An 18502-nucleotide genomic window follows, 5' to 3' on the forward strand; every position below is an offset into this window, starting at 1 on the left:
CCCCGTAATGCTGTAACTTTCCACGAAAAATAGAATGGTCGATTGTATCGAATGCCTTCAAGAGATCGAGAAAAACACTAACACCAATTCCCCCCCTCTCAAAAGCATAATTTATTTTCTCGAGCAAATCTAAAAAGGCCATACAGGTATGTATGTTTCCTGAATCCATAGTGTGAGGGTGCCAATATATTGTATTTTTCTAAATAATGTGCCAGTCTCAAGTGGGCCACCCTTTCTAGAACTTTAGAAAGGGTTGGTAGAACTGCTATGGGTCTATAGTTTTGAATTTCATTTATATCCCCAGACTTATAAACTGGTATTATTTTTGACAGTTTCATTTGCTTTGGAACAATGCCATACTGAATGGATACGTTTATTATATGAGCGAGTGGCTCAGCTATCACGTTCACAATGGTTTTGAGGATCTCACTGCTAATTCCATCAGCACCGGTGGTGTTTGAACATTTCATCCTATTTATAATATTAGTTACTTCTATTTTACAGGTAGGTTTGAGATCACATGAGTTGGGATAATTATTTTTAAGAAATATTTGTAGTTAGAGTCCCCTGTTGCACAAATGTGTTTTGATAGGTTTGTTCCAACAGAGGCAAAAAAACTGTTGTTGGCAAATTATTTTCCTTAGTCACATTATTTAATTGAGTCTGCATTACTGCGTCAGGGAGAACTGTTGATTTTGCATTCCGGCCAAGTACTTCATTCAGCAACTTCCAAGATTTCTTCTGATCCCCAGAAGCATTTGAAATCGATCAGTAAAATTGTTTTGTTTACTAATTCGTATTAAATTTGTTAATTTATTTTTATATCTTGTGTATATATTTTTATCTATACTATTTGGATATTTTGGATATTGATTGTAAAGTTTGGTCTTTTTTTTTAATAGATTTGAGAATTCCTTTTGTAATCCAGGGACTTTTTATTTTATTCTTATTATTTTATTATTATCCTTGCAGAAATAGTTCCATTAATATAATCTGTAAATTCGTAAATTAGGTGGTCAGATGCATTGTTGGGATCATTAGAACAATAAATAGGATCCCAGTTTTTAGTTTGGAGGTGCGGAATTACGTTTCTACGGTTTTTATCAGTTAGAATTTAAACTTTTGTCTTTGCACATGGATCTAGTGCTCTTTTAGTCCAGCTCATGAAAAACACAATAGGATAATGATCTGAGATATCTGAATATATTATACCCGATTTACCTCCAGAGTTTTGTATATTGGTTATAATGTGTCAATAATAGACTTAGTTCTCTATGTGATTCGTGTATATTTATCACTACAGTGATCCCTCGTTACTTCGCGCTTCAACTTTTGCGCCCTCAGTGCATCACGGATTTTTCAGGAGCATTCATAACAAATTGAAAATGAAACAACACAGCCATATCGGCAGCTATATTGCAGAAAGACGCATTGTTTCAAATGAGTGAGATATGAGTTGACTCAGAGGCTTTGTACATGCTCGCAGGCACTCATAAAAGGCGCGTGACTGGTTCCCAGCGCGAGATCGACCAACGAGAGCACAAGTGGATTTAATTTTTCCACTTGTGTACTGTATGTGAGCTGACTGGGTGCGCATCATCGCCGCCTCTCGCTAACTAACAGCACTTTTGAACAACGTGTTCGCAAACTCATAACGTGATTCAAATGTGCCGTTGATTTGGTCCGAGTCAAGCCGGATACTTTCTCTTCCGTATTTGTAATGATGTGTTTGCTCTAATAAAGTTTTGTAAATATCGGATAGTCCAGTACAACAGCTGTATTGTGCAGCGCACTCCCGGCCGGCACGGACGACTTAGACATCGCCAAATAAAGTGTGAAGTGTTTTCTAGTTTTGTCTTAGGTTGTCTTAAAACAGCTTACCTTTACTACAATCCTGCATTACATTTCATCCAAAGGACTTTGTTAATGTTATTGTGCAAATATAAAGTTGATGCATGTTTCCCCTCAGGCGGCCGTGCTTCTTCTTCGTTTTTAAATGGAGTAGAAGGAGAAGAAGAAGAAACAGCAGGCAAAGAAGGAGGAAAGAAGAAGCGGCCGTTTTTACTTTCACTATTCACGGCGATGACTTTTTAAAGTGCAGAATTGGATAAATTACACTATGTTATTCTAGTTAAGGTAAGTATATATTATGATAAAAATTTAAACGTTAACGTAGTTTTTAGCGAACGTTCCGTCGTGATGGTCGGCTGCCGTGGTTGAAGCTCATGTTGCTCTCACAGCCTACAGCTTGGTATTTATTATTCATTTAGCATTTTTAAAGTTAAATTGATTGTGTAACAAGTATTTAGAAGTGTAGGAACCATGTCGGGGGTTCGCAACAGCGTAACAGAGGCGCAAATCCCCCCAAAATAAAACTGTACAATAAATATCATATATAATAATAATCATAATCATAAGCCCGACTCTACTTTGCGGTTTTCAATTACCGCGGCGGGTTCTGTCCCCCCATTAACCGCGATGAATGAGGGATCACTGTAGTTGAATAAAAAGATGAGGAGAAGAGGATATTCTGAAAATTCATTCCTACTGTACCCCCTTTAGATAGGTCTATATCAAAGTCAACCATTATAATACAATTTTTATTTGTCTGGTTTAAAAGAAGTAGGAGACTTTCAAAGTGAGTTCTAAATGTGTCAGTCAGAATTGGGTGGTCGGTATATTGCTTCAATAATGCTGTCTTTACTTCAAGAAATAATGAACCAGACCAGCCATCATCAACAGTCATATCATTACGCTCCTTTACTGAATAATTAGAATTTACATATAGACAGAACCCTCCTCCTATTTTACCAATTCTGTTTTTGTAATACAACAAACATCCATCTAATTTGTAAATATCTATATACGTTTGATCATTCATCCAAGTTTCGCTACATGCAATAACATCGAAACTATTGCCTGTGCTGGCAAGAAACAAAACTCACTGCTGCAATCTATATCAATTAATCCCATAGGTTTTTTCTATCATTGTATTTGGGTCTTTACTATTCCTTTTATGTAGAGAGGCTAGGACCATGCCGTCAACGTTTATTTGTTCACCCTGTGAATAAAACTAAAAATATAAACATATTTTTTTACAAAACATATACCTCAAACTACCACTGAGAACTTAGCAATTTTCACTTTACATCCTCTCCATATACTCTATCGCCATCTAACAAAAAATGTTTTAGCCCATACAACATAGGTAATCATAGTTCAATCATTCTATTTAAGGGGCAAGTGGGCACTTACAACAGTGATATTGATCACAAAGTCATGAAACTACCCTACCAATCACGTGGTGGTTGAAAGAAAAGCTTCAGCCTCGTTGGGATCTTTAAATGTCTTCAGTACGCCATTTGCCTTGAAGGATAGAATAGCTGGATATTCCATTCTGAAGCGTGAAGTCTTTTTGATGAGCTTCGCGCATACCGTGTTGAAGGATTGTCTCGCAGCCCAGACATCAGGTGGAATGTCACGGGTGATTCGCACTGGACTTCCGTCATGCTGGAGATTCCCAAGGCGTTTCACTACCTCGAACACCATCGAGACATCTTTAGAACGCTGGACTTCCAACGCAACCACGCGCGGACGTCCATCTTCAGGTACTCCAAATGCCCGATGGACATGGTCGATCGCTATAGACGGACAGATAGCTGCAGCAGTTTATTAATGAATCGCTCGAAAAACATGAGCGGGTCACTCCCCTCGGTTGACTCATTTAGATTTAGCAGCCTGTTGTTCTTCTGTCTTTGGCGACATTCCATGTCGGAGACTTTGTCCCTCAGATCCTCATCCTTATCAGATCGGTTGGCGAACTAAATATTTAGGCGAAGTTCTGAGTGGAGAGAGTTTCCTGCCGTTTTACTCGCTCACTGCCATTTTTTTGTCTACCATCGCCCTTAAATCATTTGATGCCTACGTCGGTTTTAATTGTTTCTTTATAATCTACTAATACACCCTCAACATCGAGTTAACTCGTTGTTTGTGTGCATTTGATGTCCAAGGCTCTAACACAATTAATCACAAAGTTTCAGGCTTGGGAAGCGTTTCAATGACATGCAATCACCAGCAGATGTCACCAGTGTTGTTTATCAGACCCATTGCCAGTATGTAGCACAATCTTCATACATTTTTTGGATTTTGGGCAATCAAATTTGCTTTTTTAGAATTGTTTTGGGGGTTTTATATAAGAAAAGTGCTGTATAAATATTTCAGATGTCATAAAAGCAAAAATATTACGGTCAAAGTTGCAATTTAAAAGTTTATATTTCATATATGGCTTTTCACAAAATCCTTGATTTCTCTTTTTTTTCTAGAAACAAGATTTTTAGTGAAACTTGCATACCCTCTACTGCAGATTACTCAAGAATGACAAATGCTAGAAATAATCCTTTTTCTTTCTTATTAAAGAAGATAGTCTAATCTTTCTTTTGGTAGGTTCCGTGTCTATACTGTAATAAAACACAACGTTCTGTGGGCCTTCAAAGACAGGTCAAAATCCTCAAAAATGGCTGGCACTGAGGAGTTTAGGTGCGCTGCGAATGGCTGGCATTGAATGAGTTAAGTGAATTGAACGCTTGTTCGCCATCAGTACTATAGGCGAAGGATGTCTTAGATAAGGTGAATATATGAAGAGGTTCAGTAATTGAACTGTAGGAATGAATGAATTTCCAGAAGAAATGGTCAAAGGAATCTCTGAATTTGCTTAAAGGTTGTCAGGAACTGGACAGTCTTGTCTTGAACGGCAGACCGGTCAGAGAACAGGTCGGAAGGTTCAACCAATGAATTGAAGGTTGAAAGTTGGGGCCTAGTGTCACACAGGCAATGAGAATGACAAAATGAACTCCACCATATTATTATACCATTAACCCAATCAATGTGAGGGCTGTGCTTTTGAAGCCAAGTCTAGTACAAAATAAGTGGTTGCATGGGAGACTGGATAACGTTAAACTGGTTACCGGTGATTTCCTGAAATCAACATTTTTACTAGTTTGGTTTAGTATTTGATGCGATAAAGCAAGTGGTTGTCGAGTACTCCTACCAGTACTGAGGATTCTGAAGATTCCAATGGAATTCCAAGTTCCTCATCAAAGAGTCCCGTCTCTGCACCAGAGTCAATAAGTACCGCCAAAATGTGTGATGGTCTCCTTTAGAGAGGCCCTTCCTTCCTGCGGGGGATTTTCGGGATGGAAGAGCATTTTCATGTCTCCAGTCCCTTAACCACAGGGTCAATGCAAGTTGTGAGCATGATCATGTCTTCCAAACCCATCAGAATGTCTCGTGCAGCCAACTCTTGTTTTAGGGTCGAGCTTCTGTAAAAACATATCCTTCAGGGCTGGGTCATCCTTAGCACAGGCAGACGCAAGGGTGGAGATTACCTCGGTTTATTGTGGTCAAACCATGAGATTCTTCCGATTCATATGAGATTGGGTCAAATGCCTACTTTAAGGCATTAGAAAAGTAGTGGAGGGATTCACAGGTCGTAAAAGTCCACTCACACTTAAAGGCCTTGCTAGTCGAGGACGCTATCTTATCCAAGCAGCTAAACATTCATAAACTAACTCCACAGACTACAGGTGTGGAGTGAAGCTGTCTATTTATATTGTGAAACTGCAACAAGAAACAGAAAATGCAATCAATATGTGTACTACATACACATGTATTTTCATAGACACGAAAAAAAATTGCCTATGCTAACGTTTAGTGATTGAGATTAGCATTAGCGATACCGATTAGTATTTCTAGTCAACAAACATCATCTACAATTCGGCCCGTATATACATGTTGCATGTTCATTACACACAATTGTCTAACAGTTACTTATAGATGATGCTTGAACAAGAATGAACCAGAAGAGAAAGTTAGAGTGGAGTTGTCTGCTCATTTCCATAAGAGCGATACACATCCTGTTTCTGACTCTTCTTCTGCTACTATATTTTCACACATGCACGCAAACAACATTGGCCTCTAGGAGGTCCAGCAACACATTTTACAAACTCGAAACAGTGAACATAACACCGTAGTTCCCCAAACGGGAGCTCTGCCAGAAAGCAATGAAATGACAAAGGCCACACATGAGCCCGCTGTTGCAAAAGATGGGGGTTGGTGTTCAAAAATTCTCAAAAGCAGCCTTGTTGAATTTGCAAGCATGCCAAACAAACAAATTGTGACTTATGAATGCAGAGCTTAGGCTCAGCAAAACTCAAATCAGAAAATGGTGTCAAGTCTTTAGTAAAATGCAAATGAAATAAATAACTGTTTTTTAAATGCTGTACAAAAGAGACACAACTGAGGATTCAGTTAAAGTCAAGAAGATGATTTTAATGTTCCATCGATCCATCCATTATGCAAACCACTTATCCACACGATGGTTCCGGGCGTGCTGGAGCCTATGCCAGCTGTCAATAGGCAGTAGGTGGGGTACACCCAGAACTGCCAGCCAATCGCAGGGCACACAAAGACAAACAAACATTCACACTCATAACCATACAGGGACAATTTAGAGTGTCCAATTAACCTACCATGCATGTTTTTGAAATGTGGGAGAAAACCAGAGTACCTGGAGAGGATCATGCAGGCACTTGCAAACTCCACACAGGAAGGTAGGGGTCGGATTCGAACACCCGACCTCTGCACCGGGTGACGTGCTAACCAGTCGACCACGGGGCCGCCTCAATTTTAATGTTTATATTAATTTGAAGTACCTCATAGAATTTTTTTTGTTTGTTTTTTAATTGAAAGTGGTATAACTAAAATATTACCTAATTGCTGTTGGCAAGCTGTCATCCACAGCCTGTATTCCAGCTGTTACTTTCCCAGGAGATCTGAAAGGGCATTGAACCTCAAATTGACAACTGGAGATACAGCTGTTTTCTTGTCACACTTCTGAACAACTGTCCCTTCTCTCACACTCCTGGTGTGTAGGGGACCTGACAACAGACGATGAGTACCTGGAAATTCCATCCATCACCAGACACAGAGCAGGAACTTATGAATGCACAGCTGTCAACGACATCGCCACAGATACCCAAACTATAGACATCACTGTCAACTGTGAGTTCTCTGCTTTATTCGATCAAATGTTGATTCATATTTCTGAAATACAGGCTTTTTTGGTGCCATTTGTCAAAAGTTATTGTCATCTGCTGTTTGACATATATATACTGTATGTATATATATATATATATATATATATATATATATATATATATATAAATATATATCAATCAATCAATCAATCAATCAATCACATTTTATTTATATAGCACTTTTCATACATAAAAATGCAACTCAAAGTGCTTTAAAACATTCAAAGCAAAACATAGAATATCCGCATCCACTCTATTTTAAAAAAAATAATGAAAAAACGATACAGTTGCCGCACCTATCTATGTTGAAAAAGATATTTACTGCATTTACAGAACAATTTTGAACTGTAAATGTACATGTATGTACCTGAACAGATTCTTTCCTAACAGTGCCTTTTAACGTGGCAGCAACTTTTCTGATTCAAATGGAACAGAATCAAGAAAAAAAAAATATTTATCTTAATTTCTCCTGTTTGAAATCACAAGTCACTTTAATCATCTGTCAAGTTTTAGGCAACCTAAAACATTTACCAAAACATCACACAAGGAAGGAAGACATGAGAGTTTAACTTTTTTCGCATGACGAGAACGAACAGAGATGTGCTCAGTGACAAATCTCCGAACGCTCTGAACACACTCGTCGTTGCCTCTCTTTTTATTTACAAAAGGGTGGTTTCTAGTTATATTGACATTTATTTGCTCTAACAGTTGGGAAAGGTAAATCACAGATTTGAATTATTTGAAAATAATAAACACAAAATGTTAAAACAGACCACTGCAATAAATTCCTTTAGACCACTGCAATAAAGTAATTTCCAGAGGGGAAAGCTTTCTTGAGATAAAGGCACAATTTCCTATCTGTAGCTGCAACTTGAGGTATGCTTTGCTTTCTTTACAGACAACTTCAATTTACATGACACAAACAAGTTTATACTGTTGAATAAATGCTTTGAAACACCATAAGAGTAAATATGGGATAACTTATGTACAATTATTCTAACATCATCTTCGCTGAAACCCATGAAGTCGTCTCCTTTTATGTTGAAATATTGAGTATTTACTGCATTTACAGAACAATTTTGTACTGTAAATGTACATGTACGTATGTACCTGAACATATTGTTCCCTAAGAGTGCTTTTTAACACGGCAGCAGATTAAAATGGAACAGAACCAAAAGAAAATAACCAATACTTATCTTCATTTTACTTCCCACTGCCGCCTCCAACGTCTCACCAGATTAATTGACACTAAGCTTGCGTGCAGCAGCGCAGTTTCGTTCCTGAATAGCAAGATCGATGGCCTTCAACCTAAAACTTGTATCATAAGAACTTCTTCATGTGGGTTTCATGATGAAGGGGCGAGGATTTGAAAGTAATTAACTGTTTGTAATTTGTCGTCCGTGCTCTATCTGCTAAAGAAGGTGCGTATTCTTCTTTGCATTGAAGTTTTTCTTAGTTTTGATTCTAATTCCGGTTAGAGTGCCCCTAGCCGTCAAAGAAAAAAAACATGATTTGTATAAGCCCGTTGTTTGTTTGTTTGTTTGTTTGTTTGTTTGTTTGTTTAATCGGATGTGTTGACAATAACATCTGCACATTTCAGAGGGCTTTAAAATTTCAGTAACAGATCTGTGTGAAACTTCCAGAGTGGGGCCTGGGATATTCTTGTGTTCCCCAAAAGTGGACTGGCTTTGTGATACTCAGAGAATTCTTTTTAATCATCATTTAAAAATCTGTTGTATTGACAGTTAAATATGCAGATTTCAGAGGAATTTTATATTGAAATATAACATCAGAATTGTGTGAAATGTCCTGTGTGGAAACCTGGGCTCATCTAGTTCCGGGGGTCACCAACTTTGTTGAAACTGAGAGCTACTTCTTGGGTACTGATTAAAGCAGGGGTGTCAAACTCCAGTCCTTGGGGGCCGCCCTCCTGCATGTCTTAGAGGTTTCCTCGTCCAACACACCTGATTCAAACGATCGGGATCAAGATCAGGCTAATGCAGAACTTGCTGATGAGCTGATCATTTGAAACAGGTGTCTTGTAGCAGGAAGAGATGGAAAACAGGCAGGACAGCGGCACTCGAGGACCGGAGTTCGACACCCTTGGATTAAAGCAAAAGGCCGTCAGTTTCATACAAACTTCTGATTCAACAAATTTGCTCAAATTACTGTTGATAATATTATTGTGTGTTCTTATTAATAATTAATTATATTAATTAAATCATAATGTCCCATCACTGGTCAGCTGTTTTTACAACTGGCCCGCTGGCAACATATTGGCGACCCCTTGTGTCATTTCTCCCAGGAGTGCAAATATTTTGTGATACCTAAGGGATTAGATTATAGAATTATTTTAAATCCTAGGCTTTTAATTTAAAATTGACTTTTCTTTTCGAGTGGAGACTGGCCTGACTCTACTGCAATCAGAGTACTGGTTGTAACAAAAATGTCACTAGAAAGATTATAGAACATAGAAAATATGAGATTTTGGACGTAAAAGCACAAAACACACAAGCACCCTCTTACATCCAGATATGGTTACTTGGAGAATCTCCTCTTGTTACTCTCCTCTGCAGATATCTTTGTTGTTATGTGTTGATCATTGCTCTTGTGTGTTGTTCTAGATGCTCCAACTGTGTCTGAGGGAAGAGATATTGGTGTTAGACTGGGACAAAGAGGAGTGCTGGAGTGTGAGGCTGATGCAGTGCCTGAGGCTGACTTTGAGTGGTATAAAGATGACAGAAGGTATCGCTATATTGTTTACATTTCAAATGGGTGTTGCTAATCAAACGTGAAATTCTCCTTAAACATAAATATTGACCCATTCATTTATTTTTTCATCAGATTCATCAATGGCTTTGAAGGCATGGAGATAGTGAACACTGGATCACTGTCCAAATTGACATTTTTTAATGTGTCTGATGGTGACTATGGTAACTACACTTGTGTTGCCATCAACAAACTTGGGAGTTCTAATACAAGCTTTATTATGTATGGTAAGTACATGAATCTTGCATTAATACTCCCCTAAAAAATTATTGGAACACTTGAGGAAAATTACTTTAATTTTCTTGGAAATTGAAAACCCCCTCCAGGGTTGAAAATTAACAAAACAACAGATGCTACATTAGACTATGCAAAGAATTTATTGGGAAGAATAGGAAAACAGCATTGAATTTATCAAAAGAGATGAGCCTAAAAAATGCTGGGACAAAGATTTATGGAGTGATGTTAAAGGATGAACTTTTATCAAAGTGATGAAAAGGCTGAAATTTAGGGGAAAAAAAGATCTTGATCGCCATCCCAGTATTTTTTGTGTATGTGTGTGTGTGCGTGCGTGTGCATGTGGTACTGTGTGAGAACGGCTGCTTGTTACTTACTGCAGCTCCGCTTCACAACTTTGTTTTCAAACTGTTTTGTAATTGTAAATTACACATGTTAGGAGCATGTCCGCTGATAGTGTAGTGGTACACACGCCTGAGTTGTGTGCGGGCAGCGTGGGATCGATTCCCGCTCAGTGACAGTGTCTATGTGTGCCCTGCGACTGGCTGGCGACCAGTTCGGGGTGTAGTCTGCCTTCGCCCATTGACGGCTGGGATAGGCTCCAGCAACTCCCCGCGACCCTATATAGGATAAGCGGTTTGGAAGATGACATGACATGACGTGTTAGGAGCACATAATGTAATGACAGCCGATAACGTGATAACGGCCCATAACGAAATGAATGTTCCCTTTTCTAAATCTATTGGGCACATAACCTAATAACTGACCTGTAAGGGAAAATCCAAAAGGGAAACAACAACAATAATGTAATACCGTATTTTCCTGACTATAAGCCGCTACTTTTTTCCTAGGTTTTGACCCATGCGGTTTATATCAAGATGTGGCTATTCTGTGGATTTTTCTTCCACCACTAGGGGCGCTCTAACCAGAATTAGAATTAAAACTAAGAAAAAATCAATGCAAAGAAGAATACGCTGATATTTCTTTAGCAGATAGAACATGGACGACAAATTACAAACAAGCAAATCCTCCATCATGGAACCTGTTATGTGTTGATGACATTAACAGGATGTGACTGCAGGTGGAGAAGTTCAACAGGCGAGGACACAATGCAGTAGGTTAAGCACTAGGCATTGCATTGGGTGGTATGCGGAATTAGAGCAATAAAAGGTGGATGTTAACTGAAACTGGAGTGTATTCAGTTATTAAATGTGGGTCAAAGTCCAACAGAACCCGCACGAAGAAGTTTGTATGATGCAAATTTTAAGTTGAAGGCCACCAATCTTACTATCCAGGAAGGAATCTGTGCTGTTGCGCAGAAGCTTATCGTCGATGAATCTATGGTGAGACGTTAGAGTGGGAAGTGAAATGAAGATAAATACTGGTTATTTTCTCTGGTTCTGTTCCGTTTTAATCAGCCAAGTTGCTGCCGTGTTAAAAGACTTAGACTTAGACTTGACTTTATTGATCCCTTTGGGATGACTCCCTCTGGGAAATTTGCATTTCCAGCAGCAATAAGAACAAAGAGGCATGTAGACAGGAAGAGCAGAAAAAAGTAAAGAAACACTTTAAAAATTTAAAGAAAAATAAAAGATGAAGAAAAAAATTAATGAAATAAAAATCATCAATAAATCAATAAATAGATTTATTACACATTGAATAAGTTAAGTGCCCTTTATGTATAGTGTAGTGCAAGCTACTCTTTCCTCCCCCCCAGTGAGGAGTTGTATAGTACGCTAGCACAGTGGATAAAAGAGCTCTTTAATCTGTTGGTCCTACTCCTACTACTGCTCCTCTGGTTATTAATGACAGTGTGCAGAGGTGGCTGGCATTGTCCATAATATCCAGCAGTTTATCCAGAATCCTCTTCTCTGCCACCGTCATCAGAGAGTCCAGTTTCATGCCAACCACAGAGCCGGCCCGCCTGATAAATTTGTCCAGTCTGGAAATTTCCTTCTTGGATATGCTGCCCCCCCACCCCCCACCCCACCCCCCAGCACACCACGGTGTAGAAAAGGACGCTGGCAACCACAGACTGATAGAACATCTGCAGAAGTTTGCAGCAGATGTTGAAGGAGCGCAGTCTCCTCAGGAAGTACATCCTGCTTTGCGTCTTCTTGTACAGGTGACTGGTGTGTGTTGTCCATTCCAGTTTGTTGTCCAGCCACAGCCCAAGGTATCAAGGTAAAGGCACTGTTAGGAAGGAATCTGTTCAGGTACATATATGGACATTTACCAGGGCTGGGTATGTTACTAAAAATTGAGCGTCCGTCAGCAGCGAGGGTACCCTTCCGTCGTCCGTCATTTTTCCCGCGTGGGAAAAAATAGTACCCTGTCTATAGGCCGATCCGCCTCCTCTTTTAAACGGCCGTCTCGCCGAGCACAGTTTTTTAATACTGGGGCTACCCCTCAGCAAAGGAGTGTGGTGACACCCCTGGTCTCAGTGCTTGTTTGAAATTTAGCAAGGGAAGTAGATGGATTACAGCAGGATTGTGCGAAGTCATGTTGCCTTTGGAAACTCCAAAATTAAGAACAGCGTCTGGAAGAAGAAAGTATTTTGATAAATTTACATGGTGTTTGTTTTTTCAAGGTAGCAAGGGGACAGTTACACAGGTCCATCCATCCATCCATTTTCTTCCACTTATCCTGGGTCGGGTCACATGGGCAATAGCCCAGATTTCCCTCTCCCAGCATAATAAAATATGAATGCACTATGACAATACTGTTTCCGATGTGTTGCTGTCATTGATTTGTTACCCTGTTTGTAGTGGTAATTGAACCTACTAGCTCCACGCTATTGCAAGGTTAGTATTCTCCATGGACGTACAGTCATGGATGCAGTCTTTACAGCATGACACATCTGCCATTTTGACAAACATCAATTGTAGGCTTTCCGATCAAGCCTTTCTTCAATAAAATAATATACTGTGATTGGATTATTTCTGGATCGACACTGTGTGACAACCAGTAGTCTTGATGAGGAAACCAAAAACTGCAGTGTAAATATTTGTAAAAATGGTCAGTGTCAAGCTGTTCTGACTCCTACTGTTTCATCTTTTTTTTAACCCCTTTCAAACCATCTCTCCATGTGACATGTCTTCCTTTTGATTTTCGCATGCACTCTTTTGACTGTAAGTATCATTTCATGTTCTATCATTTCATGTTGTATCTTAATACTTGTTCTGTTTGTGCAAGACACTATAATTTGTGTGGTGGTGGTGATGTGTGCGTGTGTGTCAGCGTTATATTTAGTTTTAATATACTTTCTTTTATTTTGTTTTGACGTTTCGTTTTTAAATTCATTTAGTTTAAATTAGTTTGTAGTTTATAGAGCAGGTTTGTTCATTTTTATTTTTTTAAATGCTTTGTTTTAGTTTAATTAGTTTCAGTATTCCTTTGTATTTGTATTAATATGTGTTGTATTTGTTATATTGTATTTGTTGAGTACAAAATTTATATTTAAAACAAAGCTCACTAAGTATTCGGTAATAAACTAAGGTAAACTACAAATCTCAAACAATGACCTTGTTTTCTGTAGCTATGGATGTGCAGTAACACCGTAATAAATACATTTAAAATGAACCCTGAAAGCCCATGAATGATATTACAGTTTCTCAGTCATTTTGATACATTTCTTTCAATGTGTCACACATTTCCCTTTTTTTGTAGAAAAAACCCAAAAAGATATTCGCCTAGGAAAAATGTCAAATTGAAATGTATAGAAATATGCTTGACATATTTTGACAACTTGTTCAGCCATTTTGAATGACTTATATGCAGAGCTGGGCACTTGACCCTTTTTTGACGGTCCGGCCGCGACCCTCCACCCTTGACCTGGGTACTCTTCCGGCCTCGACCCCCCGCCCTTATTCACAAATATGATCAACCCCCGCCCCGTTACGCGCTCCGCTCCCCCACCCCAAAAAAAAAACAACAAAATACATGCATGACGCCACCGTGGGAGAGATGCTAACGGAAGAGATTTATTTAAAGATCATTAGCTGGCTAATTTACTATTCAAACCCACTGTGGACACGCTTCACACATGCTTCAAACGCGGTACTAGTACTTACCCTGCTGCGTGTGCTTACTTCCATTGCGAGCCCTGGGGTTGGTTTTGTCGTATTGTAATATTATTTGGGTCCAACAGGCGACAAGTCTGCAAGTATTCAACAAGTTACTTATTTATTTTCCATACTTCCCCTCCTTCACATTTGCATACCAGCAAACCACTACACAGAAGGTTTGCTCAGGCGTATTTCCGGAGCGAGAGAGAAAGAGAGAGAGGTGAATTAGAGCGAGGTTTGTTAATTTCAATGAGAAAGTCCTGCTGTGCTGCTTGTAGTAGGTAAGATGCCGGAAGAAGTGCATAACTCCACCTTGATTTACCTTTATCCTTGAGTGCTGCGCGCAGCTTGACTATACTCGTGGACACAAGTCGTTTTGAAACAGTTACGTTCCAAGTCGGGGGGTGTCGCTTCAAAAAGACAGCGACAGCAATGGATATCGTTCCTGCTACAACTATAAAGGGACTGAGATCACTAGACGATGCATTTAATTTTATTGCGAAAACGATCTGGATGGTGGCGGCTAAGGGGGAACCTGGGTGAGTAGCTACTTTACACACACATACGTGACATATCACCCACACCGCTGCCAAACTAGTTTGCTTTGCAGCAGTAACGAACTACGTGGTGCATCCTCTCCTCCATGTGGGAAACTGTATATCATCATAACATGTGAAATAATTTACCAATCAGAGCAGCAACAATTCCTGATGTGTGCGTGGCATGTGTTGCAGACCTGTCGCCAACAGCACAATGCGTCGTTAATGTGAATCAATAGGACAGTTGTCGCTCGCGCCGACGCAGGAGTAGAAAGAAGCCTAAAAAGAAGCCTTTCACCGAGTGGGCAGAGATGAAATTTGGCCGCCTCGCAAGCACATCACACGCATGAGGGCCGATTAGTGGGCCGGACTAAAATCCACTTCCGGCTATGCTTGGACCAGCCGTTTTTTAAAATTTGTCAGGGGGGTCTGACCGGTCCGGCCCCAGGATGGACTGCCCAGCTCTGCTTATATGATTAACTAATGCCGAAATGTTGTAGGGTGTGAGACAATTAGACAGCGACCCTTTATAATGAATTGTGATCAACATGACCTAAGCAATTGATGATTTGGAAAACAGCAGAGAATTGTACATACCGTATTTTCCGGACTATAAGTCGTTTTTTCCCCATAGTTTGGCCGGTGCATCTTATACTCTGGAGAGACTTATATATGAAATTATTAACACATTATTACCTGTATATCATTTCACATGTTATTGTAACCCACATAAAGAAACATAAAGATAAATCCTAAACGCTATTAAAATGCATGACTAATTTAAACGGTTAAAATCTAATGTTTTTTTAAAAAAGTAATTAAAATAGTATGATAAAAAGACAATTTGACTGTCTATCAATCCATCTATTCTAAATAGTGTACTGTTACTTTAAGACGCCGTGCCTGGCTGTGGTCTTCAGTCATACACGTACGGAGCGGAGAGTGAAGAAGACAAACAGCGAGATAATTACAACCGAATACATACCATATTTACCGGGCTATAAGCCGCACAGTTATATAAGCCGCACCCACTCTATTTTTAAGAACATTTCGGGAAAAACTTAAATAAGCAGCGCCTTTATATAAGCCGCGCCCATCTATGTTGAAAACTTTTATATTTACTGCATTTACAGAACGATTATGAACTGTAAATGTACATGTATGTACCTGAGCAGATTCTTTCCTCACATTGCCTTTTAACACTGCAGCAACGTTGCTGATTAAAACAGAAGAGAACCAAGTGAAAATAAACAGTACTTATCTTCATTTCACTGCCGACTGCCGCTTCAGTTTGTCAGCTAATGTGCACCAGACTCCACCAACTATTGTTCTACTACATTCTACATGTGCACCTGTCTTGTTTTATGTTAATAAAGTCAGCCAATCTAACACACGACGTGCTAAATCAACAATAGCATTTCACATCGAAGTAACAGAAAAGACATAATATCAGCTAATCGCATTCATGTGCCTCTAGGAAAACGTAAAATGAAAGCATGACAGCACCTAATACAGTAACCTAGTGCAGGGCGCCCTCTCCTGTTGAACTCCTCCACCTGCTGTCACATCCAGTCAATGGGAAATGTATTGTATTGAATTGTACTGTCATTAAGGTTAGAGCGCCCCGAGCGGTGGAAGAAAAATCCACAGAATAGCCGCACCGGGCCATAAGCCGCAGGGCTCAAAATCTAGGGGAAAAGTTGCGGCTTATAGTCCGAAAAATACGGTAAATACTTTTGGAGATTTGGAAACATTCTACATGGTCGGCGATGAATAAAAGACTTATTTAATCGATCTACGACCGTTTTGGAGAGTTTAAAGATATCTTTCCGTAACTTTCTTGTAATGCTACATACGTGAATGTTAGCTAAATGTTACCATCGTAGCTCGGTGGAAATTATGTGTACTAAGCGCACAATTTTATTAATTTGATTTATATGGACACATTTGGTTGCGTTACGCGATGGAGACTACTTGGCTTTGGGGGGAGGGTGCCGTAATGTAATGTAAGCGTACCGTTCAGCCTGTTGTTGCCTCTATTCTATTTTGTTTTTAATTGTTCGTCATTTAAATTTTAAATGACATGTCTGTTCTTGGTGTTGGTTTTAATCAAATACATTTCCTCCAAAAATGCGACTTATACTCCAGTGCGACTTATATGCTTTTTTCCTCTTTATTATGCATTTTATGGCTGGTGCGACTTGTACTCCAGAGCGACTTATAGTCCGGAAAATGGTAATCATTTGCAGAGGCGGCCATTCTGTCAGAGTGAGTCCGTCAATGACGGACACCCGTTTTGCTGATGATTGGTGAATGATGGGACACGTTTTAAAAATGACGGAATAAGCACTGACGGAAGAGGATTTTCCTCCTTCATTGTAATTGTAACCAACCGTGTCCATCAGAGATGGAACTTTCAGTTCGTCATTGACAGGTGCCCATTTTGCTGACATTTTTTGGGGGGGCGGAGGCTGGACTGACAGAGCGACTGACGGACCTGTGACAGACTGACCAATTGACGTTTACAATTCGGTTCAGGTTGAAAGATGATGGACTGACGAATGACGGATGTATACCCCGGCCTCTGACGGATGACGGACCAACAAGATTTAGTCAAATGTCCACCTCTGATCATTTGTATGGATGTGCCAAAGCATTTGCAACTTGTTCCAAGAAATGAGAAACTGTTTTTTGGATGTGCACACATGACATACTTTGCACAAGTAGATTTGAGGAATTCAATTCGGATCTGAGAAATGCACCAAAGCAACTGAGAAAAACTGTAGTTGTCAAAATTTAAAATATAGTTAGTTTTAGTTTAATTTATAAACGTAAGGTGTAGTTTCAGTTAATTTTCATTTTTCTAAAAGCACTCTCATTTTTATATCATTAACAAAAATGTTTTTTGGGGTCAATTTTAGTTTAGAATTCTTTGTTCAATGTTAGATTTAGTTATTTCGTTGATTTTTTTTTTGTTAGCTATAACCTTGGTGTGTGTGCGTCTGTACGTGCATGCATGTGTCTGTGTGTTGGAGGCAGAGGGGTCGTTGGGTAGTTAGTGTGCATCCGCCTAATTGCCCTTCAGTGACCGTGAACTAAATTATTTTCCATAATCTAACCGATCATGAAATTTAATGTGTTATTGTAATTGTTGATTGTATTACATTATATGAAACAACTCACAACACAACATTGTTTTGTAAATGTTTGTTTTTTAACTGTTAATGAACATAATGGTAATGCTCATTAGTAATATGCAGGATTTGGGACAATTATAATAAAATTATAATTCATAGTTTAATACTGCATCATAATTTTAGGATGTGAATCATATTTAATTCTATAAACCATGCAATTGTTTTGCATTTGGTCTCGCAGTTGGTGGGTCTTGGAGACTGAAGCGAGCTGAAATTGACACTGGAGAAATGCATGCTGAAAATGAAATAAATGAATGAAATCTGTAAAGATGCCCTTAAACAAGACACCACCACCCCATGTTATGGTTTAAAAGCCCGCATGCCCCGAAAATCTATTTGAGAAATGCCTCTTATGAAAATAATGAAAACAGGATTTCACATATTTAGTCTTAATCATGGTATAGTGGGTTTGTGTTGTAATTATTAGACAATTTTAAGTTTTGGGCTGTTTAATGAGTTATCATAAAGTTCAATAAAGTGTCATGCAGGAACAGTATAATATATTATTGTTGACATATTTCACTACCACACTGAAATTACAAGTGTAGATTCTTTATTTATTTATTTTTTTTAACTCACTCTTTGTACTATCCACCTCTCAG

General features: G+C 39.0%; 1 protein-coding gene across 12 annotated transcripts in view; it reads left to right on the forward strand.

Moving 5' to 3' along the window:
- ntm (neurotrimin) overlaps positions 1–18502 on the forward strand; it is a 256256-nt gene that overhangs the window by 139933 nt on the left and 97821 nt on the right. For 6 of the 12 annotated variants that reach the window (XM_086056947.1, XM_086056955.1, XM_086056946.1 and 3 more), the window contains 3 exons: positions 6931–7059; positions 9719–9839; positions 9939–10090. In XM_086056947.1, the coding sequence (XP_085913073.1) occupies positions 6931–7059; positions 9719–9839; positions 9939–10090 (402 nt within the window). Of the gene's footprint in view, positions 1–6930; positions 7060–9718; positions 9840–9938; positions 10091–11089; positions 18497–18502 lie in introns of those variants that run through there. The other 6 variants (XM_086056954.1, XM_086056949.1, XR_015090285.1 and 3 more) reach the window with 5 other exon arrangements.

The sequence above is a fragment of the Filicampus tigris genome, chromosome 17, assembly GCF_054856515.1.
Source record: "Filicampus tigris isolate MCC_2025a chromosome 17, RoL_Ftig_1.0, whole genome shotgun sequence".
NCBI classification, from domain to species: Eukaryota; Metazoa; Chordata; class Actinopteri; order Syngnathiformes; family Syngnathidae; genus Filicampus; species Filicampus tigris.